The sequence below is a fragment of the Dromiciops gliroides genome, chromosome 1, assembly GCF_019393635.1.
Source record: "Dromiciops gliroides isolate mDroGli1 chromosome 1, mDroGli1.pri, whole genome shotgun sequence".
Lineage (NCBI taxonomy): Eukaryota > Metazoa > Chordata > Mammalia > Microbiotheria > Microbiotheriidae > Dromiciops > Dromiciops gliroides.
The window spans coordinates 581,211,062-581,237,516 of NC_057861.1; the positions used below are offsets into that span (position 1 = coordinate 581,211,062).

General features: G+C 39.9%; 1 protein-coding gene across 2 annotated transcripts in view; it reads left to right on the forward strand.

Annotated features, from left to right (window-relative positions):
- MUSK (muscle associated receptor tyrosine kinase) overlaps positions 1-26,118 on the forward strand; it is a 176,254-nt gene extending 150,136 nt beyond the window's left edge. For both annotated transcript variants that reach the window (XM_043975878.1, XM_043975879.1), the window contains 8 exons: positions 4,751-4,926; positions 5,966-5,989; positions 8,232-8,320; positions 8,780-8,939; positions 11,291-11,480; positions 13,347-13,538; positions 16,310-16,458; positions 23,862-26,118. In XM_043975878.1, coding sequence (XP_043831813.1) covers positions 4,751-4,926; positions 5,966-5,989; positions 8,232-8,320; positions 8,780-8,939; positions 11,291-11,480; positions 13,347-13,538; positions 16,310-16,458; positions 23,862-24,544 — 1,663 coding nt within the window. In that variant the 3' untranslated portion in view covers positions 24,545-26,118. The remainder of the gene's footprint in view (positions 1-4,750; positions 4,927-5,965; positions 5,990-8,231; positions 8,321-8,779; positions 8,940-11,290; positions 11,481-13,346; positions 13,539-16,309; positions 16,459-23,861) is intronic.
- The last annotated feature ends 337 nt before the right edge of the window (positions 26,119-26,455 follow it).

Consider the following 26,455-nt stretch of genomic DNA (forward strand, 5'->3'; position numbering starts at 1 on the left):
CTCGGTGTAGAAACTCCCTTCACTGTAGCAGATCGTCAGCCACTCATCTGCAACTTACAGTCTTAGAGAGTTGCCTAGGAGCACTGACTTCCCTCAGTATTATGTCAGAGACAGGAAGGAAGGACAGAAGGAAGGAAGCAAGGAAGGAGGGAAGGAGGGAGGAGTACCTATTATGTGCCAGTCATTGGGTTAAGCAAATATTATTTCATTTGATTCTCACAACAACCCTTGGAGGTAGGTACTATTATTATCCTCATTTTATGGTTGAGGAAACTAAAGTAAGCAAAGATTAAGTGACTTGTCCAGGGTCACAAAACTAGGAATTGTCTGAGGTTGGACTCGGGTCTTCCTGACTCCGCTCCTGGTGATCTATCTACTGTACCACCTAGGTGCCGCTGAAGCAAGACTTGAACCAGCCCAGGACTTCCTGACACCAAGACAGCCTTTAATCCAAAAGGCCATTCTGCATCTCCATGTTATTCATTCCATTTATCTTCTTTTATTGAATTAGACCTATGATTTCATTCATATAGGGAAATTCCCGTGAAGAAAATCCCTTGACTAATTTGGGTTGGTACTTTCTCTGTAACTTAGAGTTGCCTCAGAGATTGAAGTACTAGGAGAATTTTCCATGGTCACGTAGCTAGTATGTATCAGAGACAAGACATAAACCTAGGTTTTGCTGACTGTGAGACCAGCTCATTAACCATATCATGCCATGCTTCCTCTCTATGACTGCTTGTCATAGGAATATTTTTTTCATAAGTTGTCCTGTTACTTATTCTCCAGCAAAAGACAACATCCCAATCAGATCTGTCTCCATAGAAAGCAAAACTTAAAAGTCAGTTTTTTGTCCCCTTTTATAGCATCCTTGGTTAATGTATACAGTCCTAGTGAAGATGAAAGCTTTAACAACTTAAAACTTTCAGCTTTAGTCACATATCCTAAATGTCATGCAATGTCACTTATTACAGGGTATCACTTGATTTGGGATAACTCATTTAATCTCTCTAATTTTCAGTTTCCTCCTGTGTAAAATGAGCTTGTTGGTCTAGGTGATGCTCTAAGGTCCCTCAAATCTGTAAGGCTGTGACGATGATATTCCCATCACAACACACACACACACACACACACACACACACACACACACACACATCTCTGATATTCATATGAGAGACTTTAACAGATCCATTTTTATTATTGCCTTCTCCACCCCTTTCAAGAATGTAAGTGGAAACTACCCAATATTTTTCTGTCACTTCTCATTTGGAATTAGAAAATAACACAGATCATCAAGAAAATTAAAGCACCTTATTTTTAAATCCACTTTTGGGCAGTGAGTAAAGCACTGAATTTGAAGCTAGGAGACCTGGATATGAATCCTAGATCTAACACTTACTGGCTGAGTTACTTCTAAGCCTATTTCATCATCTAAAAATAACTCATAAATGTATATAGTGCTTTAAGATTTGAAAACTCTGGAGCAGGTAGGTGATGTAATGGATAAAGCACTGGCCCTGGAGTCAGGAGGATCTGAGTTCAAATTTGGATTCAGATGCTCACTAACTGTGTGACCCTGGGCAAGTCACTTAATCCTGATTGCCACCCCCTCTTCCCAAAAAAAAAAAAAAAGAAAACTCTTTGAATAATGATCTCACCAATGGAGAAGACTCATGGTATAGTGGATAGAAAGTCAGGATGACCTTTATTCAAGACCCATCTCAAAGACCCTCACGTTGTGACCCTGAGTGAGTCCCTTCCTCTCTCAGTGCCCCTATGAAATTGTCTCATACAGAACAGTCATTGATCAGTCTGTGTTGTCAGAGGGAGTTACCTCGATTAGGAGTTTCCTATGAAATCACAGTTTCAGACAAAAAAATCATTAAAATGGAGATAATTATACTTGCTCGACCTGCTCTAATGAGTGGTTATGAGGAAAAATGTTATGAATGTGAACTACCCTAGATAAAATATATTCCTTGCTTAAGACTGCAAATGATAGCATATAATAGTGTGGGGGCACATACTTTTCCTCTGTCTCCTGCCACCACTTTAATGCTTTCTCTGTGGCCTGAGTGGCAAGAAGCAGAACCTATCTGTTAATGTCCTACATTTTCCAGAAGGTTTGGGTTTTCCCTATCTAGGGCTTATCTTCCAATTAGTTCATCTAAGGTCCTACAGCCCTCCAGTCATCCCTAATCAGAGGATTCCCTGAAAATAATAAATAGAAGGTGTAACCAGCAAAGAAAGGTGAAGACAGTTACTCCCCAATCTTGTCATCAGCACCCTATCACAACCCACAATCCACTATTGTGGATGTGGGATAGTTATCATACTTCTAAAGTGACTCAAAGGCTTTTAACCAATTCTACTATTCTAATTTCAGATTATCACAGTACTCAACAATACTAACACCTGTTTGATGCAAATAACTCATTAGGATATAAAGAGATTTTAAAAACAGTCATTTAGGGGGCAGCAAGGTGGTACAGTGGATATAGCACAGACCCTGTATTCAGGAGGACCTGAGTTCAAATCCAGCCTCAGACACTTGACACTTACTAGCTGTGTGACCCTGGACAAGTCACTTAACCCTCATTGTCCCACCAAAACAAACAAACAACAACAAACAAACAAACAAATAAAACCAGTCATTTATATGAACTGGAAACAAAGCCAATCAGGCATACTTTAAAACTATTGACATTTTAAAAGGAACATCCATAAACAATTAACCAATAACAATTTATCAGTTACTCTCTTTGTGCTCCCTTTCCATTTTCTTTATATCTGTCTGCTCATTCCCTAGACACAGACACAGACACAGACACACACACACACACAGACACACACACACACACACACACACACACTTTTTAAAAGGATGTGAAGCACCATGGCATGATAAAGTCAGGGAGACCTAAGTTTAAAGACACACAGTAGCTGTGTGACCCTAGGCAGATCACTTAATCTTTCAGTGCAACAGGGCAGCTAGGTGGTTCACTGAATAGAGCACTGGCCCTGAAGTTGGGAGGACCTGAGTTCAAATCTCATCTCAGACACTTATTAGCTGTGTGACTCTGAGCAAGTCACTTAACCCCAATTGCCTCAAACATCTGAGGCCATCTCCAGTAGTCCTGATGTGTATCTTGCCACTGGACCCAGATGGCTCTGGAGGAGAGAGTGAGGTTGGTGACCTTGCACAGCCTCCCCTCATTTAAATCCAATTCACTGCAAGCCATGACCCTGATGTCATGGTCCTCTTAGAGAATGAAGGAAAACAACAACAACCACAACAGGCAACTTTCTAAGACTCTAGGACTAGTAGTTAGTTACTAGCTGTGTGACCCTGGGCAAGTCACTTAACCCTGCTGGCCTCAGTTTCCTCATCTGCAAAATGAGCTGGAGAAGGAGATGGTAAACCACTCCAATACTTTTCCAAGAAAATCCTAAATGAGCTCATGAAAAGTCAGACATGAATGAAAACGACTAAGAAATGTATAGAAGAGTTGCTGATCTATCTTGGTAGAGGGAGTTTACACATCTGGAGTTCCCTATTTTAATAAAATCACTGATCCAGACCAAAACAATAAAAAGTAAGTTAGGCATCATTTATGTACAAACTATTCTTTTGCTGTTTCTTTCTAAATTTTGCATTATGACATTTTTATCTTCCTCATACTTGTCAGTTTTATTGGAGCCATAAACATTCTGTTAGACAAGGTGCCCAAAGGTCTTGGTGGGTTTTTTCTTTCATGCTTTTAAACACTGCACCAAGACTTTTGGGACACTGTGTATATCACAGTTGGTCCTCTACTGTGGACATTTAGGGAGCTTGTAGCTTTTCACTGTCACAGATATTTCAATATGAGTGCAGAATGGAGCTATAAAGAGAAGAGGGAATAGGATATAGAGAAAAAAGAATTATATTCAGAAAACCTAGGGTTAGGGTCAGAGCTAGAAGGAACCTCAGAGGCCAATCTAGTCCAACCCCATTTTACAGATAATGTCACTGAGGTCCAGAGACCTGAAGGGACTTGCTCAAAGTCACAGAAGAAGATTGGGGATGGGATTTGAACTCTGATCGTCAGACTCTAGAGGCAGGCCTATGGCTGCTGGACTGTGCTGTCTTTTTCAATGCCGAATCTTTGCATTTTGTTCAAAATCCTGGAGAGAGGGATCAAACCCATAGCTAGCAAGAATCCAGAACTCAGGAACTGCTCTCTTAGATTAAAGTTTGGCAATATAGACAGGGTGATTCAGCTGAATGAACACTGGAACTGGGTTCAAATCCTGAACTTGTCACCTACTAGGACCATGAGGTTAGTCATAATTTAACCTCTCTAAATGTCAGATGGCCTCTGAGATGTGCAATCCTAATTCTAAAAGAAAGTATTTACTGCGGCTAATTATTTCTCATTATTCTTCTACAATGACTGATCTTGGGTCTTCCAAGCCTGTTTTATACCATATTTATAGATATTTCCTGCTTTGTAATTCTATGCTGTGGAATTGTGCTGAAAAACCAAGCTACGCAACTGGGATACCCAGGATGGAAGGCTATGGGTTCCCAGTAAAGCTTCCTATAACTTAGAATAAAAGAATGAATTAAGAACTCTTTTTTGGAATGGGAACTGGCTACACTACCATGTTGTTTTGAAAACACAGGATATAAATTACATCTTAAATGCTGTGCTAACGTGTCACTCTTTAAACGGTCCCTCTTACTGTTCTCCATAAAATATTTTAGAGAACACTGCCTGGCTGTAAAGGACCTCTTCTGCACAAAGGAGTGGTTGAAACTGGAAGAAAAATCCCACAAAGGCCTGTATAAATCTGGATTGCATCTGTTGACTTTGCCTGAATGTACCAAGCTTCCCAGCATGCACAGGGAGCCCATGGCTTGTACAAAAGTGCCACATTTAGGTAATGCAGAATCCTCTATCTTAGCAGTTTTTGTTTTGTTTTGTTTTGTTTTGTTTTGTTGGCAGGGCAGTGAGGGTTAAGTGACTTGCCCAGGTTCACACATCTAATAAATGTCAAGTGTCTGAGGCCAAATTTGAGCTCAGGTCCTCCTGAATCCAAGGCTGGTGCTTTATCCATTGCACCACCTAGCTGCCCCCTATCTCAGCAGTTCTTAACCTGAGGTCCATGAACTTTTTTTAAAAGAGTATTTCAATAGCTATTGATATAATTGGTTTCCTATTTAGTCTTACATATTTTATTTCATGCATTTAAAAACATTATTCTGAGAAAGGGATCCACAGTCTTCACCAGATGCTAAAGGTGTCCATAACCCCCCCCCCCAAAAAAAGATTAAGAATTCCTATTTTACATAGTATTTGGATGAGACTAAGAAGGGTATGTTCCCAGAGCCAGGTTACTCTCATGGATTAATTCTTTTTTTTTCCTCAGGATAAAAGGAAAACTAGAATGCCTAGTTTCAAATACCTAGTTCACTGTAAAAAAAAAAAAAGAAAAGAAAGGAAAGGGATGTATTTATTCTAAACCTGTTGAAGGCTATATCCTTACTTGGAGCCCAGCTTTACTTCAGAGTAGATTTTTACAAGTTCTGAGGAACTTTCTTTGGGATGTTGAAAGACAGAGCTAAGACTTGCCCTGGGGTGACCTAGTCAGGGGAAGGAAGAACTAAGATCCCCTTAAAAAATCTCTCAAGAGCAACTTGAAGGAGATATTTAAGCAAAAATTCCCGTTACAATGTGCTTCAAACTGCTGACCTCACCAAACAAAGCTGATCAGCTCCATGTCGCTGTAACAAGCTTCATAAGTGGCCATGCGGTTACCCCAAACATCTGGGGTGATTTCTGGGAAATCTGTCTTTCACATTCTTTCCCACTCCATACTGTAAAGCTGAGAAATGATTTGTATTTCTTAATGAGCTCTCACAGAATAATTGGAAAACCTACTCTTCATTTTTTTAATGTTTGCCCTTCTCCCTCCTCAGAGTTAAAGAAAGAGAACACAACAAGTAAGTTCTTGGATCCTTGTGTGCATTTCATTGCTTACCTGCATGATTCTTTGCATCTATCTCATCACCTTAATCAGAGAAAAATTTGGAGCTCCATAGAGCTCGGGACATATTGAGAAATGAAGCAATGAAAAAAAATTTTTAACTTCTTCCATGGACAAACTTTGCAAATGATCTCTAAATCTTTCTGTACTAATGTGTGACCACTCCATAATTCACTGTTGCCCAATGCATGCATAAAACTTTACCTCTAGTTCAGCAATATCTATGTAAATATAAAATTTATGCCATGCATTTATATATTTAATAGAAACAGTATTATATATATATGTGTATGTATATATATATATACACATGTGTGTATATATTTGTTGTTACTTTTGAGTCATTTCAGTTGTGTCCAACTCTTTATGACCCTGTTTGGGGTTTTCTTGGCAAAGATACTGGAGTGGTTTGCCATTTCCTTTTCCAGACCATTTTACAGATGAGGAAACTGGGGCAAACAGGGTAAATTGGCTTGACCAAGGTCACCAGCTAATAAGTGTCTGAGGCCAGATTTGAACTTGTGCAGATGAGTCTTCCAGACTCCAGGCCCCCGTACTCTATCCACTGTGGTGTGTTTGCACTCTCTCACTCTCTCTCTCTCTCCCCATCTCTTTCCCCACACACACATGTATATGCATATGTGTATATACATATACACATATATTCTCTCTTTGGCTTTTAAAGACCATAATAACCTGACCCCTTGTTACCTTTCCAGTCTTTTTACACCTTAGTCTTCCCCCAACCCCAAACTCTACAATCCATTGAGACTCATCTCCTTGCTGTTCTTCACACAAAATATTCCATCTCCCCACTTGGTGGCTTTTCATTGACTGTACCATATTCTCAGAATGCTCTCTCAGTCCTGAGCTGGCATAATTATTGGAGAACCTAGTGCCATCTCTGGGCCACAGTGAGGCATCTGATTAGGCTTTTAGTGGAGCCTGAATGGGTTGTGTTGCAACAATACATTCATTGAGGTAGCTTGGAACTCAGAACTTATTTTTCCATATGAACAACATTTAAAAAGATGGTTGAGTTCCCAGACTAGTTCATGGCAGGACATTTAACCCATGATTTGTTTGTGGATTGCAATAATAGTAATTTAACAAAAGTGAAAAATAGTAAACCTAAGTGAGAAATAGTCACCCTTGAATGCTGATGCTTGATCCTACCAACCTCAAGTCTTTTCAACATTTTCTCAGTCCCCCCCTCCCCATTCCTAAGAGGTAACAATAGTAGACTTAGATGACCTGTTGGGTTTTGCTGAATTGCTTTTCTCTTCTACTTTAATTTTTATTATTTTATTCTTTGTTACAAGGTATAACTTTCTGAAAAGGGCAGAGTTATCTTTGTAAATAAAAGTGATATAAAATAGGAGAAAGACAAGATGAGGGAGAAGGGGGAGAAAAAAGGTGGAAGGACAGAGAAAGACTCGGGGAGGAGAAGGAGATAGGGCAAAAGACTGAGGCAGATAGAATACTATATGTGTATATATACATACAAATATATATGTATATACAGAGAGACATATATTTATACACACATATGAAAGAATCGTTGACTTCTTGAAAAATAGGAAGTCAGGAGAATTGATAGAGGTATGTATGCCTAGGCCTAGTAAACACATCAGGTCAGAAAATAAATTTTCATGACCCTGGGATAGAGATCTGCTTTAACTCTGAATTGTTAACTGAATTAAAGGCTAAAATGAATAGGCTAGAGAAGCCCTGAGAAGTTTTGAACCTAACTGTTTTGGCAACATCCATCCAGTATAGATGCTAGCAAAGACAGGGAACTCTCAGGAGAGAGAAAAAAGACAAAAGCATCCATCAAGTCTTCCTAGTTAGTCAGCTTTGTGCCTGTCTACTTGGAGCAAAAATGCATACCACTAGCACAAGGGGAAAAGGAGGAAGATCAATCAATTCAAAAATCATTTATGAAGCACCTAACATGTGGCACCTGCTATGTGGACTTGGGATATGAAGACAAAAATAAGACAGGTGCTATCATGCTAAGAAAATTTGTGCTTTTCCATTGCTACTGTTACTAAGGTAATTTTTACTCTTCCTTTACTCCAAATGTAATATGTGTATTTCTTAACCTTCAGTTTTTAATTCCAACATGCCAATTGTTCCTTTGACACTAAAAGTTTACTTTGTATGTGGCTTCTTGGCTTTTTTCCTCTTTGTTTTAGCAACTTGCTATCAGGACAAGGGAAGATTGTACCAAGGTACCGTCAATGTCACAGTATCTGGCATTCCTTGTCAGAAATGGAGTGAACAGGTGAGCTTTTAAAAGACAACTGGCACTCAGAAAGAAAGTTGTTTGTTGTTTATCTATTTCACCTCTACTTTTTCCATTGACTTTCTCCATCTACATAATTTTGCGTAGTTCGAGAGCCCTCATCTGTAGATTCCTATCTGTGGGTAGATATACATGCCCTGTCTAGGAGATTTTCTATTCAATTTCTACTAAACCCTGCCTTCCCACCCTCCACCTCAATTCTTACACAGTTTTTGAGGATTCTCTTCAGGAGATAAGTCAATGGTACATCCACTCAGAGATGTAACTGTCAGCATCTAATCCCCTGATCTGATCAATCTGATATGGGGAAGGGGAGAAACCATCTGATCTAATGAAAATTATAGCAAATCAAAGCTTCCAAAATCAGAGTTTGATTTGGAATGATCAGCTGTATTGACTAAGGATCACTGACTTTGCTATTCTTTTCTTTTTCACCAGTCCCCCCAAGTACACAGAAGGACACCTCAGATGTTCCCTGAGCTAGCAAATGCAGAGAATTATTGCCGAAATCCAGGAGGAGAAAGAGAACGGCCCTGGTGCTTCACTAAGGACCGATCTGTAAGATGGGAATACTGTGTTGTACCTCTCTGCTCCAGTGGTAAGCAGGATCAGGGCATCAATTAGTTCATGTGCAAAATAGCAGGTGCTGATCACAGTGGCCTGGAAAGTAGCCTGCAAGAGAAAACTGTTGTAATGTCTGATAGGACTTTTGTTTAATGCATGTGTCTAACACTAACTGTTGTCTAATATTCTCAGAGGTGTTTCTTCTTACACTAAATTTTTAGGTTAGCATTTGTCTATTCTAGTTCAGGAAAATAGAACCTCCAGTTTGGAAGAGTCCTGAGAGATTCAGAAGTCCAAGTTCTACTCCTTAGTCAAGTCAACAAACATTATTTAAGCACTTACTTCTTATTTAAGCACTATCTTCTAGGCCATGTGCTAAGTGCTGAGAATACAAATACAAGCAGAAAGAAAGACAGCCCCTGATCTCAAGGAGGTGACATTCTAATGTGGGAAGACAGCACACAAAAGGGAGCTAATGGGTAAGGAGGGAGACAGTACATGAGCAGGCGCGTGGGAAAGAAAGTCAGGAGTGCAGCCTGGAGATGAATGAAGACATGATTGGCCTGGGCTCTCCTCTTAAAATGGAAGTTCTGAAGGAAACTAGCCAATAAGAGGAAGAGGTTGTGGTTAGAGAGGGTACTTCCAATGTGGACAGTAGTCCAGGAGTAGCTTCCAGGGTGAAGAGGTTTCAATGGCCTGGTAGAGGAAGTCCCATGGAGATGAGTCGGCTGGACACTACTATTAACCACCTTATGGGGTAGCCCTGCTCAAACTATTAGACAACTCTTTTTTTATTCATGACATTAGCATTCAGTATTTTGTATTCAGCCTATCTATAACTTTTGCCCAATGGTTTTCTTGAAAGTAAATCTGTGTTTTGTTTTGGTTTTGTTATGACAATTGATAGGACAGTATAGTGGAAAGAGTACTGAGCTAACATCACTTCATGCCTTTGTGACCATGGGCTGATCATTTAATTCCTCTAGGCCTTAGTTTTTATATCTGTAAATTGGAGGGATTGGAATAATTGATGTCTGGGGTCCCTTCCTGATTCAAATCTATCACCCTGTTTTAGTTTTATTTCTTAAAATAGACTTGTGATTTCATTGGTCTAGGTTGCTGCTGATTAGGAAATGTCTACATCAAAGCAGACCAGCATTTACCACGTAACTTATAATCTTAGAGAGTTAGCTGGAGGTACTGTGAACAGAAGTGACTTGCCCAAAGTAATACAATCAGTACATGTTGGAGCCAGATCTTCCTAACTCCACTGTGCTATATTGCCTCTTCATATTAAGATATTAACCTGAAAATGCACAATTACATTCTCTTCTATAAGAGAAGCCCAGATATCCATGAAAGAAAGATAAGATGTAAAAGGAAGACTAAGGCAAGTCCTACCTGTGACACATCCTGGCCACCTGATCCCAGAACCTGTAAGTGCCCCGAGGCAAGATTCAGTTGCAGAGAAGTAGATCTGCATTGGTGGAGGGTCTGGGTTCTAGTCCTATCTATAATAGGAGCTCAGTGTGACATGTGTGTGTGTGTGTGAGCTTGTGTAAACCACTTGACCTCTCTCTGATCGTTAGGCTCCTCATAAGCACCTAATTACATTGTAAGTTCCTTGAGGGTAGGGACTGTCATTTGCCTCTTTTTGTAACCCCACTGTAGCAATGCCAGGCACCTAGTAGACACTTAATAAATGTTTGCTGATTGATTGATCTGTCACATATTAGAATTAAACTAAATGAGGTTACAGGTCTCTTATGGACATCTCTACCTCAAGGCAGTTTGAGGCAACTATATGTCACAATGGATGGAGTGTTAGATTTGGAGTCAGGAAGATTTGAATTCAGATCTAACCCAGATACTTAACGCTGTGACCTCAGACAAGCCATTTGACCTCAGTCAACCTCGGGGTTTTTTCTTCCCAGGGTTGTGGTGAAGAGAAAATGAGATGTTTCTAAAGTTCTTTGTAAACCTTGGAGTATCTTGGTGGCTCCCTGAATAAAGTGCCAGGCCTAGAGTTAGGAAGATCCAAGTTCAAATCTGGCCTAGCTGTGTGACCTTGGGCAAGTCAGTTAACCCTGGTTGCCTCAGTTTCCTCATCTGTAAAATGAGCTGGAGAAGGAAATGGCAAACCACTCCAGAATCTTTATCGAAGAAACCTGATATGGGATCTCGAAGAGTTGGACACAACTGAACAACAATTGTAAACCTTAGAGGTTGACCTTGGTGTTCAGCTTAATGGATGAGACAACTGGGTAATCAGGAAGACCCTAACCCCTAGGCATTTAACTCAGGATGTATTATTTCATTCCCAGCTTACTTTCAGTTCAGAACCTTCTTTCAGGTTTCATTTTATTTTGTTTTGTTTTCTCACAGTCTCCCCACTGGTAACAGTCAAGCCAAGTGCAGACATTCCAGATCGGCCTTCTTCCTCATCCACATTCTCACCTACCTACTCCATGACCGTCATCATCGCCATTATCTCCAGCTTTGCAGTGATTGGCTTTCTCACCATGGCTGCTCTCCTTTGCTGCCGAAGGCGAAGACAATGGAAAAATAAGAAGAGGTAAAATTACACTTTTCTGGAGTCAGTCCCCTTAAGTAAGGTGGCAGAACCAACAGGAAGGCCTGACTACCGTTAGTTTTCTCAGTCTGCCTGTGTCATTAGTTGCCCTGCTTTGCAAATAATTATCAAAAATAATTTGGCTGATCTTGGTCCTAGAAGACAGATGAGTTAAGTACATCATTTCCTCCTCTCCTTAGATAGGTGGGGGACCATAAGGAAAGAATGTCCCACATGCTGTCAAATATCATTTTGGTGGTCAGCTTTACTTAAACTATTTTCCCTTGTTACAAGGTAGGATTCAATTAAGGATGGGGTAGGTGTGGGAGGGTATCAGAAAATGACATTTTTTTAAAAGGCATCAATTAAACTTTTTAAAAAGTAATGTCAGGGGCAGCTAGATGGCTTGGGGGATAAAGCACCAGCCCTGGATTCAGGAGGACCTGAGTTCAAATCTGACCTCAAATACTTACTAGCTGTGTGACCATGGTCAAGTCACTTAACCCTCATTGCCCCACAAAAACAAAACAAAATAAAACAAAAAAGTAATGTCTATTAGGACAAGTCCCCATGGGATCATTTTTAATTTTCATCAAAATGGTTGTTTGAGAGAATTAAAGATTTAGATTTCATTTTGGCCTACTTGGCAGTGTAGATAGTTCCAAATGTGCTGAGTAATTATGTAACAATTATAATTGTATTATTAGTAGTCATTATGGAATGTGGCAGGTGATTTGAATACTAATCAGTCAACAAGCATTTATTAAACACCTGTTCCTACCAGGCATTAATGTATTGTGGACACAAGTACAAAGAATGAAACAATCCCTACTTGAAAAGACTTCTAAATTTTTTTTTTAATTTTAAGGGGCAGCTAGATGGTGCTGTGGATAGAGCACTGACCCTGGATTCAGGAGGATCTGAGTTCAAATCCGGCCTCAGACACTTGACACTTACTAGCTGTGTGACCCTGGGCAAGTCACTTAACCCTCATTGCCCCGAAAATTTTTTTTTAATTTTTAGAAATTTTTTTTAAAAAAGAAAAGACTTCTGCATTTCTTTAGAGTCACTCTAATGTTAAATCTGGAATATGACTAATAAAATGAAAGCCTCTTGAGGGATAGGAATATTTTTTTTCTGATAAAAGTATTTTATTTTTTTCCAGTTACATGTAAAGATAGTTCTCAACATTTGTTTATACAAGGTTTCCAATTTCAGATTTTTCTCCCTCCCTCCCCTCCCCCCCTAGAAAGTAGGTATATATATATATATATATATATATATATATATATATATATATATATATATAAAATAACATTAAACCTATTTCTGCATTAGTCATGTTATAAGAGAAGAATCAGAGCAATGAGGAAAAACCTCAAAATAGATAAACATCCCCACCAAAAACAAAAGAAATAGTATAGTTCAATTGGCATCTATACTCTACAGTTCTTTTTTTTTCTGGATTTGGAGATCTCCTTCCATCATGAGTCCCCTGGAACTCTCCTGTACCATTGCATTGGTGAGAAGAATCTAGTCCATCACAGTAGGTCAACACACAATGTTGATGATACTGTGTACAATGTTCTTCTGGTTCTGCTCATCTCACTCATCATCAACTCATGCAAGAGGGACAAGAATATTTTTTGTTCCATCATTCTGTCCTTTGAACGTATTACCGTGCTGGGTATATAGGCACTTAAGTGCTTTGTATTCACATTTAAACCACACTACTGCAAGATGTGATCTTCCAAAAGAACTCCTTCAGCCCTTTCAACCTTTTTAAACCATTAAATTATCATTGCTGGGTAAAAAGAGCAAAAGAAGTTTCACCAAGCCTAAGGTTTATGTATTGCTCTTTTTCTACAGGGAATCTGCCACCCCTACACTCACAACTCTCCCTTCTGAGCTTTTACTGGACAGACTTCACCCCAATCCTATGTACCAGCGCATGCCGCTCCTTCTGAACCCCAAGCTCCTCAGCCTGGAGTATCCAAGAAATAATATTGAATATGTGAGAGATATTGGAGAAGGAGCATTTGGAAGGGTCTTTCAAGCAAGGTAAAGTTTCTAAAGAAAATGATTTCTATTGTTGGCAGATATGAACCTATCCCTTTGGAAGTAGTTTTGGTGGCTTTTGTGAGGGTATTGTGGGATCTGAAAAATAAACATACTGAATTTTTATGTGTATAAAATTTGGCATGTCAGGTAGTGGGTTTTTTTTATCAAATTATTAAGTTATTTGATACAAAGTATTTGCCCATTTAATTTGGCATCCAGTACATAACACAAAGTGGCAGCTACACTGGGCCCAGAGTCAGGAAAACTTGAGTTCAAATTAGGCCTCACTTACTAGCTGTGTGTTCCTAGGCAAGTCACTTAACCCTATTTGCCTCAGTTTCCTCATCTGTTAAATGAGCTGGAGAAGGAAATGGAAAACCACTCCAGTATCTCTGCCAAAGAAAACCCCAAATGGGGTCACAAAGAGTTAGACATAGCTGAAAAATGAAATATAACACACACACAAAAGTAATGATTATTATGCGTAAGAAAGAAAATAAGTGATGAACAGTGTAAACACAATCACACAGTGCTTCAGGTATTTAAGAGTCAGTTAAACCCAATTTATTATCTAATGCTGCAAAATGGGAAATTGTGGCTCTGCCCCCCATTCATTGGTCCTTGGGTAAGTCTTTTCAACTCTTTGAGTCTCTGTTTTGTCATCTGTAAAATGAGTTAGTTAGACTAAAAAATATGTAAGATCTCTTCCAGTTCAAAATCTGGCCTCCCATTATCCTTGCATATACAATGACTTTTTAATATAGTGCATTATTTTCAATGAACAATTTCCAAATTAACTTACCCATTTTCTATTGCTTTTTAAAAATTTCATTTAAAGATCACTTTAAATCTTTGTTTTAAAGATTATTCTCACATTTTTTCTTTCCTTCCAGACGATAAACCTCCAAATTATGGTAGAGAAGGGACACAGGTTTAGGTGCCAGAAGACGTTAGTGGTGGTCCTGGCTTTTGCAGTAACTTGTTACACAAGTTTAGCCAAGTAACTTCCCTCTGTTGGCCTCAGTTCCCTGATCTCTAAAGCAAAGATGACCATAAAGTAATCTTTGAGATTAGATCATCTCCAGTATCCCTGTAAAGCTTAACATTTTATGGTCCTATATAGATTAAAGGATTAATTCCATAAAAAAGAAGAGATAAAATGAAATGTGTTGGGATGAAAGGATCACTTTGGACCTCAACGTTTCTTTTCATTCCATCATACATTAAAGCTGCTAGCCATTACTTTCATTTTCACAACTTTATGTCCCGGGGTAGCTAGGTGGTGCAGTGGATAGAGCACTGGCCCTGGATTCAGGAGGACCTGAGTTCAAATCTGGGCTCAGACACTTGACACTTGCTAGCTGTGTGACCCTGGGCAAGTCACTTAACCCCAATTGCCTCGCAAAAAAACAAAACAAAACAAAACAAACAAACAAAAAAAACCCAACTTTATGTCCCACCTAAAATCCTTTCTTTAATACATGGTCAGGTCTTACATATTCCATTAGGCCTAAAAAAACAGAATCCTACCCACACTTACCAAGGCCATCAGATATCCTCCATGAGGCTCCCAAAGCACTGTGGATAGCAGGAGTGGGTGGTGGTCTCCAGTACCTCATAAATTCTGTCATACCAAAAAATATATTCTTCCAAGTTGTACCTAAGAGGAAAGTGTTGACAATAACCTCCAACTTACAGCTGTCATAATGTAGCATTGAGCAGGTCTAAGCTACACCTGTTATTTAGAGGAATATTAGAAATTTTGGTCCTAGGGCAGCTAGGTGGTACAGTGGATAGAGCACTGATCCTGTTGTCAGGAGGACCTGAGTTCAAATCTGGCCTCATACACTTATTAGATATTTGACCCTGGGTAAGTCACTTAACTCTGATTGTTTCCCCCCAAAAAAAGAAAAATTTGGTCCTAGAGTAATATCTTCTTACATTATGTTGCTCAATAAATAGAGTTAAAATGTCAGATTTGTCTTAACTTCTTTCTTGTGGACTCCAGTCTCTGGTGGTAGAGAACGCATTCCTCATGTAATCTTAGAGCAGGAGTTTTAAACTGGGTTCCACAGGCAGATTGTTCCCCGAATGTTGAAAAATACATCTTTATTTTTCATACTAATTGGAATTTAACATTTTCTTCAATCATCTAAAAAGATTATTTTGAGAAAGTGTCCACAGATTTCACCAGACTGGCAAATGCATCCATGACATACACAAAACGATTAAGAACGCTGGGTGGAGGTGAGCAGGAGGGCCTAGTGGGTCTTCCTGGAGTCAGGAAGATCTGGGTTCACATTTTTTGCCCAGCCATTTTCTAATGGTATGTTGCTAGGTATGTCACTTAACCTCTGATTCCTTCAGTTTCTTCTCCTATAAGAAAATGGAAATAATAATAGCAATTACTTCATAGAGTTTTTAGGACCAAATGGGATAATATACATCATCTTAACATCATCTTTTCCTTTGAATTATATCACTTATATTATGTCACTTATATTGTTATGAGTATAGACCACATCCCTAAAATAAAATCTCTCTAAAAAGGGGAAAAAAAAGTCACTGAAGTAACACCAATTTTAGGCCATATTCATATGAAAACCAGAATTGGGGAGAATTCAAACTTGGCATTGGTGCTATAACCTCTATTTGGATCAGTACAGTAATTGTATTTTGGTAGACACTCAGTCTTTCAGTATGGAAGATGGGCATGGCTACAGGTAGACCTACAGTATCCATAAGCACCGATCTCCATTTTTGATCCTCAGAGCTCCCGGCCTACGACCTTATGAGCCTTTTACCATGGTGGCTGTGAAGATGCTGAAAGAAGAAGCCTCAGCAGACATGCAGGCAGATTTCCAAAGGGAGGCAGCTCTCATGGCCGAGTTTGATCATCCAAACATTGTCCGGCTCCTAGGTATGAAAGGAAAATGCATGATCAGGCCTTTCCTTGGGAAGCCTCAAGTCTCTAGAATGTTCCTCAAGTTGTCCCTGCTGAAACTCAGCACCAGTTCTGGTGACCTTATGGGCAGTGCTCCCCTCAGCCACCTAGGGAAGGGAATTGCTGGGGGGGGGGGGGCGGCGTGGGGAAATGATGACTTAGTAATTGGAGGATCAGGGAATTTAAAGCCAAAGTGGTTGGCAGAGATCTATGAGCCTAAGTGCCTCTTCATTTTGAAAGTAGCACCCATGGCATTCCCCCTTCACATGTGGACTCCCCAGAAGCCTAAAGACTTTGGTGCTACATTTTGGCCAATGGAAACCTCAGGTTCCCTACATTTACTGCTGTTAGGTATACACAGTGAAGATAGGCATTCAGGCTAGGTGGCTGGAGATCACTCTCTAGCTTATAACTCCTCTGACTCCAATTCTTTTGCATCAAAACCTAAGTGTCATATGGAAAGACAGTGACTAGCTGTAGCAAGTCACCAACCTCTGTTTGCCTCAGTTTCCTCATCTGTAAAATGGGGATAATAATAGCACCCACCTCCCAGGGTTGTTGTGAGGACCAAATGAGGATAACTGTAAAGCACTTAGCACAGTGCCTGGCCCATAGTAAGCACTACATAAATGTTAGTGTGTGTATGTATGTATATGTGTACATATATACACACATCTACACATATATACATAGGGAAATATATGTGTATATAGATACATATATACACATGTATATGTATATATCTGTGTGTATACATGCATACACACACAAATACACATACACATATACACATTACAGAAATAGATAATAAATTTGATTCTCACAACCCCATGAGTAGATACTATATTATTTGGTTACTTGGGGGGAAGGGGTGGAGTACTGGACCTAGTGTTAGGAAGATTTGAGTTCAAATTCCATCTCAGACACTTACTAGCTGTGTGATCCTGGGCAAGTCACTTTACCTCCTTCAATGGGGATTAATAATAGAAACTATCAGCCTGGGGTGGGCAATTAGGGAAGGAGGGATAGAATTTGGAACTCAAAACTTTCAATAAAAATGTTTATTATTTTTTAAATAATAATAGCATTTATTTCCCAGGATTGTTGTATGGACCAAATGTGAAAATATCTGGAAAGGGCTTTGAAAACCTTAAAGTGTTATATAAGTGCTAGCTATTATTATCATTGTTCTTCTTCCCCCTCCAAGCTACTGTCCCAACCTGGACCCCAAGAACAGGATAATAGGGAGGTTCTAATATAACTTGCTCTTTTAAAGTGTGGAGTACAACCCAAGGAGACTTAGAAGCCTTTAATAGACTGCTTTCGAGCTCCAGTCCCAGGTCCTGTTTACTATCTCTCCAAACACTGTCTTCAGCTCTGTTGGAGCATTTGGGATTTCACGATAACCCAGACCACTGGGAATGATGGAGCATTGTCTTTCAGTCACAGATTTCATATGGTTTAAGGATAAGCCCTACAGTATGCATGGCAAAGTAGCCCCTAGCAACAGGCTCATCTTATTGCCCAATAGAGAGCACAGAATGAGGCTGGTGTTCCTGGAGGAATGCATGGAAACGCCACTGGCTCTGCCTTGTAAACACTCAGTCTGGCTTTCCTAACACTCATTCTTTTCAGCAGGATTCTCAACAACATTTCATTAACAGTTCCTATTTCTTGGAAAGAAATAGCAATGAGAAGAAAAAGAACCATAGAAGCATTAAGGGGCACTTGGGCTATTTCTTTTTTTTTTTAAACCTAAATGTTATTTTATTTTTAATTTATGGGAAAAAATCATTTCCATAACATAGTAAAATTTTTCAAAAATATGATTGTACATGAAATAGCCAAGCTATTGCATGCAACTTGCTATTCATTTTAAATATATAACAAAGGATAACATTTCCTATGAAAGGAGCCTAGTCAGGTCCCTGGATCAGGGTCTTCCAGTCCTTGGATTAAACATCAGTCCTTTCTAAGTACAATGAGTGCGTCCCAGCACAGACATTCCAACATACTTCAGTTTCTCAGTCCATAAGTTAGAAAAAGACAACAGTGCCTGAGATCCTCGTAGAAGTTTGGGACATAAGAGAACCACAAATCATCTGGTTCCACCCCATCACTTGACAGATAAGAGAACTACAGCCCACTGAAGAGACTTGTTCTGAAATCACCCAGAACTCAGAGTTTTCTGACTCCCATATTATGGCTTTTCCTGCTTGACCTTTTGATGGCCTACCATCCAAGAATATAGTGAGAAATGTTAGGGGAAAACCTTGCTACTCTTAAGAAAGATTTGATGTAGGGGCAACTCAGTGGCGCAGTGGATGGAGCACCGGCCCTGGAGTCAGGAGGACCTGGGTTCAAATCTGCCCTCAGACAATTAACACTTACCAGCTGTGTGACCCTGGGCAAGTCACTTAACCCGAGTTGCCTCACTAAAAAAAAAAAAAAGAAAGAAAAAAAAAGAAAGGTTTGATGTAAAAAACACAATCCATTATAATTGTCACATGTCAGATAGCAAAGAATAGCACCTAACATAGTGCCTTGTACGTAGTAGATAATAATTGTTAGTCATGATCAGTAATTCAAGAGATATTTATGGAGTGTTTTGAAGTTTACAAAATGATTTAGGTTATCTGATTTGGTGTTCACAATAACCCTGGGAAGCACTATTATCAATCTCTATTTTATAGATGAGAAAACTGAGGCTCAGAGAGATATCTTGCCCAGGATGACACAACTAGTTAAAAGTCTAATGGGAAGGGGCAGCTAGGTGGTGCAGTGGATAAAACACCAGCCCTGGATTCAGGAGGACCTGAGTTCAAATGTGGCCTCAGACACTTGATACTAGCTGTGTGACCCTGGGCAAGTCACCTAACCCTAACTGCCTTACCCACCAAAAAAAAATAGTCTAATGGGAGGGGCAGCTAGGTGGCACAGTGGATAAAGCATCAGCCCTGGATTCAGGAGGACCTGAGATACTTGACACTTTACTAGCTATGTGACCCTGGGCAAGTCACTTAACCCTCATTGCCCTACCCCTCCCCCAAGAAAAAGTCTAATGAGAAATTCATACCCAGGCCTTACCAAGTCACATTCTTTCTCCTCAGATCCACCCTATATTTGCTGCTTTGGGGAAGTATGAGACATGTACAATCAACCACCTAGAAAACCACAGGCAGGATCTTATTAAATACCTTCACAGGTATTTGAAATTCCTGATAGGCATATCCAATTACCAAGAGTAATAAGGTGTACTTAATTTATTCATTTCTAATTGTCTCTATAGGGATGCGCTGATCGATGAAGCCCCTACAATGAGAAATCATAGTAAAATCTCAAAATCAGAGTTGGAAGTTAGGGGCAGAGAGGATGGTATCTGAGAGAAAGGAAAAGATCTGATATTCAAACTTCCACCTGCCACATGAAAATGGCATTTTCTCAACATAGTTCATAATAAAAATTTCAAAAATTCTGTACTCTATAGTACATCCAAGAGTCTTAGGGCATTTTAAATTCTTACCTACTTACCTCTTAACATCTTCATTTATATGCCATCTTTTCTATTATTATCACAGATAGAAAAATAATTGCAGTGATGCTTTTATTATTTATTTATTTATTTATTATTTAGCACCTTCTAGTTTTCAAAGGCCTGAACACACAATATCTCACTTGAGTGTTTCAGGACCCTATGAAATTAGTAGGGCAGGTAGTCCTATTTTATAAATCAATCAATGGGTCTAAAAAATAAAGTAGCACCAAGGGTTACTTGACCATTAAATGACAGGGCTCTTAGTCTTTGCTCTTAGTCCAGTGTCCTCTCCACCATTCTGCCTCAAATAGAAGCCAAAATGTAATTTTGCCAGGTTTTGATCCATAAGAGTAGAAAGAAACCTTATAGGTCCCCTAGGCAAAGTCTCACCTGAAGCAGGAAAAAGAAAAAGAAATCCCCTACAACATTCTCAACAAATGAATATCTAACTTATTGAGAATTTGTTACTTAATGAGGCAATTCAGTAATTAAGTTATGGATCATAAATGGACAACTAGAAAGGACCTCTAGAATCCTCTAGTCCAATCCCTTCATTTTACAGATGAGTAAACTGAGGCCCAGAAAGGTTAAATGATTTATATAACTATCACCTCTAATTTTTTTCTGTCCCTATGTCTTTCTTGGGGCAGCTAAGCAGCACAATGGATAGAGCACAAGGCCTGAATTCAAATCTGGCATCAGATACTTACTAGCTGTGTGACATTGGGCAAGTCAATTCACCATTAGTTTGAGTTTCTTCATCTGTAAAATGAGGTGGAAAAGGAAATGGCAAACCACTCCAGTAGTTTGCAAAGAAAACCCCAGATGGGGTCACAAAGGGTTAGACATGACTAATAGACAAAAAAGAAAATGTCTTTTTTAATGAAGCCTAAGATCTGGTTACTTTTTTTGCTTCCCATGTCACTTTTAACTTATATAGAGCTTGCAGTCCACCAAGCTCCTCAGATCTTTTTTACATAATATGTTTTCTTAATCTTACTATAACTAATGCCAGGTGAAAGGATCCAGAGTCCTAGGAAATAGTTTTTGCCTTTGGGAACAAGATGAAACCTTCTCTGCTAGTTCCTTTATACCCCTTACAGAAGACACTGCCAGCTGAAAACCTACTAATGATGTAGTACTATTACTTCAAAGGTCTTTCATCTTCCTCCCCTCTTTTGTGTCACATTTCCACATTCTAAGTTCTTATCATAAAGATATGTCTCTGCTTCTTCAGAATCTTTTTTTTTCTTCCTTATGGTCTCCCTTGATCATTTCTTCAACTTTGTCCAGGAATAATTTCTCCCTACTACTCCCTTGCCCTAGTAGTTAGCCAGAGAATAAAGCATACCTCCTACCTGTTCACCTTCTCTTCTGCCTCAAGAGCATCCTGATGGTGCTGCTCCAGGGAGGAACAAGTGGAAGCTACCCAATCCTGGGGAGGCTGAAACAACTTCATCCTCCCTCTCTCTGTTTTGAAGAAACAAAAAAAGGAACTAAGGAAAGAGGAACTTTAAGCCAGAGGACACCACAATGGTTTTTATACTTTGCTATAATTCCATTTCCTCAATGTATGTGTTTAATAACTACTTGGGGGCAGCTAGGTGGCACAGTGGATAGAGCACTGGCCCTGGATTCAGGAGGACCTGAGTTCAAATCCAGCCTCAGACACTTGACACTTACTAGCTGTGTGACCCTGGGCAAGTCACTTAACCCCAATTGCCTCACCAAAAAACAAACAAAAAACTACCTGGGTACTACAAAGAGAAAAGGAAACCGTTTCAAGCCAAACTTGATCACATTAATTGGAAGCAATGATCCATAATGCAAGGATAAAGCCAACAAACACTGTCTTACACATATTCGAAGAGATAATATTTACCTGGTAGAGAGAATGCTAGGGATGGAGTCCCAAAGATGTAAGTTCAAATCCAGCCTCCAAGGCATCCTGGGCAAGTGAACTTCCAAATTCCTCAGGCAACTCCCTAGGAATTATTTGGTGGTGGCTTGCAATGGTGGAAGGGATTTCCTACCAAACAGAACTCACCAGTGCTTTGGGTGTTCACATTTACATTTTGCCCAAAGGTGGGATATGTAATGTTTTATAGCAACAGTAAGTGGGCCCGTTGGCCTGGAGGGTTAAGAGGGTATGGTGAGTCATTGTGTAATAAGTCTGGGAAAAGTCAACTGGGGCCAGATTAAGAATCATTTTAAAAGCCAAACAACAGATGATTCCTTTTGACTTAGTGTAATAAATATTGCTGTCCAGATAGACTTCAAGTTGCTGAGAACATTGAGGGTTACTACCATTTTACTTCTCTATGTTTTGTGTATGTGTTTGTGAAGTAGTTAGGTAGCACAGTGGACAGAGCACTGGCCTTGGAGTCAGGAGGACTTGAATTAAAATCAGGCCTCATACACTTGACACTAGCTGTGTGACCCTGGGCAAGTCACTTAACCCCGTTCCCTCAAACAGCCCAGGCCATCTCCAGTTGTCCTGGTATATATCTTGCCGCTGGACCCAGATGGCTCTGGAGGAGAGAGTGAGGCTGGTGGCTTTGCACAACTCTCCCTCCCTTAAATTCAATTCACCATAAGTCATGACATCACCTCCAGGTGTTATGGTCCTCTTCAAGAATGAAGGAAAAACAACAACCACCTCAAAAGACTAATTTGTACCCAGTATGTATTCTCACAATACCACTGTGAAAACTGGAGCTTTTCCTAGGTTGGAAGGAGAAAGGCTAGAGATGGCAAAGATTAGATATCCACAATAATAGGGTATATGATGGGGGAGGGGTGTTGGAGGATGGGGAAAGGGAGAATATGCAAGCACTGGGATATTGGAAGAGCTCAAGATAGAAAGGTGGGTGGCATTGGCAGTTCTGACAAGGGACAGGGGTTCAAACAGGAGAATACATGGCATTGAGAGATCCAGACAGTAAGCACTATACAGAGATCCAGGAAAGGCAGGCAATCAGCTAACAACAGGAAGGCTTGGTAGTAAAAAACCTAGTCATGGGAACTAAGATTCAGGCATGGGATGCTCATCCCTAGAAAGACTGAGGATAAGGCAAAGGAATACTTCTAGAAGAACAAAACAAGAACTCAGTTACTGGAAAGACTATAAAGATTAACAGTAAAGGTGGGGGGGCAGCTAGGTGGCACAGTGGATGAAGCACCAGCCCTGGATTCAGGAGTACCTGAGTTCAAATCCGGCCTCAGACACTTGACACTTACTAGCTGTGTGACCCTGGGCAAGTCACTTAACCCCCATTGCCCTGCAAAACAAAACAAAACAAAACAAAACAAAACAAAAACAGTAAAGGTGGCCTGATACTGAGTTATAGGCCTAGGGTTTCTTATATTCCCCACATCTGGAGATAAGATTGGTTGCAAAATCTGATGTAGGGTTGAGACTAGTATTGGGGGTTAAACTGCCCCAACTATAACAACTAGAAGGATACAGAATGGTGAAGCAGGGAGATCTTGTCCAATCTGTTATGTAGGGAGTCATTTTGGAGATGGACTGAATTAGATAGCTACTGATGACAACAATTCTGTGATTTTTGTGATTATTACACTTAACTTCAACCCCCATGGATGGCGATACAGTAAAAAGAATACAACCTTTAGAATCAAAGAACCGATGAGCCAATCTCACTTCTGACGTTGTGATCGCCAGTTAACCTGAGCCTCAGTTTCCCAATCTGTAAAATTATAGAGTTTGGTGACCCCCTAGTCTCTTCTAATTCTAAATCTATGACCCTGGAATCTTATGTCCACTTTTCTTGCCTTCTATGTGCTCTCACAAACTTAACTAACCAAACTGTTTTGATTCCAGGAGTATGTGCTGTTGGTAAGCCGATGTGCTTGCTGTTCGAATATATGGCCTACGGGGACCTCAATGAGTACCTCCGGAACATGTCTCCTCGGACAGTGTGCAACCTCAGCCACAGTAACTTGGCTACCAGGGTCCGGCTGTCCACCCCAGGGCCGCCTCCCCTGTGCTGTGCTGAGCAGCTCTGCATTGCTAGGCAGGTAGCAGCGGGTATGGCTTACCTCTCAGAGCGCAAGTTTGTCCACCGGGACTTAGCCACCAGGAACTGTCTGGTGGGTAATAACATGGTGGTGAAAATCGCTGACTTTGGCCTCTCCAGGAACATCTACTCAGCAGACTACTATAAAGCCAATGAGAATGACGCCATCCCCATCCGCTGGATGCCCCCCGAGTCCATTTTCTACAACCGCTACACGACAGAGTCTGATGTCTGGGCCTATGGGGTGGTCCTTTGGGAGATATTCTCCTATGGCCTGCAGCCCTACTATGGGATGGCACATGAGGAGGTGATTTTCTACGTTAGGGATGGAAACATCCTCTCCTGCCCCGAGAACTGCCCACTAGAGCTTTACAACCTGATGCGTCTCTGTTGGAGCAAGCTCCCTGCGGACAGGCCCAGCTTTACCAGTATTCACCGCATCCTACAACGTATGTGCGAGAGGGCAGAGGCAGCAGTGGGTGTCTAAGGTGGGCGGAAGTCAAACAAGACAACTCATACCCCCATTGTCCCTCCTGTCAGTTGGAGGGACCCAATGCCAGATGCTTGCCAAGGCCAGGGTAGGGCAGAGTTATGGCAAACATGAGAACAAAACGCTTTCTTGAGGCTTTGAGGAGAGGGGTTAGAGGAGACTGTGATAAAATTCACAGGGTAAAAAGACTACTTGTAAGTAGTAGCCCATTACACAGAGGATACCCAGTATTTTGGATAACAGAACCTATTTACTCCTCCCACTTAGGACAAGTTACCTATATTTCATCAAAGATGATTTTGTCCTCACCTCAGTAGCTAACTGCAGCATCTGGTTTTTCTGTGTTAAATATCAGTATGAAATGGGGTTAGTGCTTTGATGAAATAAAATGGCCAATCAGCTAAATCTTGAGGGCTGCTTTTGTCTTCCTCTTGTAATTGTTTTAGGTTCCTTAACATTGTTTTTCCTTTGGTTGATATGTACTCACCCTCTCTCTTTACATCTTTTATTTTATATTCCCTTTTAACCATTTTAAATGTCATTTAAAATAAAGGCGTCTCTATTGTGTTTGGACTTTTGATTTCCTTCTACATTAACACTGCATTCTTTGTTACTGTTTCCTATTCCTTTGATCCTTATCTAATAACTTCCTCTCCCTTTCCTCATTAGAGCTCTCTTCTAAGCTTTCTTAGAAAATGTCTTCATATTCTAAGCTCTTCCCTTTTCTTAGTCTTATTTTTTTGTTTTTTTTTACTTAAGCTTTCAGCTTCTACTTCCCATCTACTAGAATGTTTTCCCTTCCTTGACAACTAGTATATAAATATATGTGTTTATGTATACACACATATATGTATGTATGTGTCGCCTATTGAATTGTCCCTTCCCTCTTTTTTCTAATCTTTTTTCTTCTTTTACCCTCTCTCTAGCATATAAAATGAATTGGGGGAATTAAGGAGGACTAAGGAAGGGTTAAAAAAAAAACATAGCAGATTACTAGGTAAATACTCCTGGAACCAAGCTCAATAGTTGTCTTCTGGATTGCCTATGTACAGATATGAGATGGAGCCTCACCAGAAACATCAGAGGCAGCATTTTTTCTCAAGGCTGCTAATTTTCTTTTCTTTTTCCTTTTATACTCTGATTGGGGGGGGGAGTGTTCCTTCAGTTATATTATCAGATCCTACTAAACATTTCCAAAATATCTTCCATATGGAAAACCATATAGAGATACACATGTGAACCTGAATTTGTTTCAAAACTGAATCTTCTCTTGTGCAATCTACTCTTTGACCTCTTTGGAAAACACATCCTGATGTTACCGATTTGGGTTGTGATTTACAAACCTGATGAATGTTAGCAGACAGTCTTGTGCTCTCAAGCAGCTGGGGTCTCAAAAAGGCAGCTGTCCAGAGCCCCACATGATGTTTCATCATTGGAATAAATATGAGTACCCTGGATTTATTCTTGGAGGAGAATAGAAATAACTTCCCCTGGAAACTCAATTAAAGTGAAGAAAAAGTCTATCCCAAGTGAAATGGGGAGATTGAATCAATATGGATTATAAATCTGAATTAGAGACTATTTTGTAAAAGAATTACTTTAAAATATTTTCAGCAACTTAAAGTTTTATGAAATGGAAATTTTAGAGGGAAATTCTTTAATGAATAAACAATTGCACATTACTTGTCAGTTGTATGTCAATGATGCTCCTAAAGGGTTTGAAACTATGGTTTTCTCATACTGTTCTGACATTCCCTATTATGAGCTTTTCATGGGGCCTCTCCTTAAGAGATCTCACTGTTAAGGACCAAGTTTTGGCCAATCCCTAACAAAATGAATAATCAGTTCAAATTAGTGAAATACAGAAGTCCATTACACATCCCTTGCTTTTAGGTCCATTCCCATAAG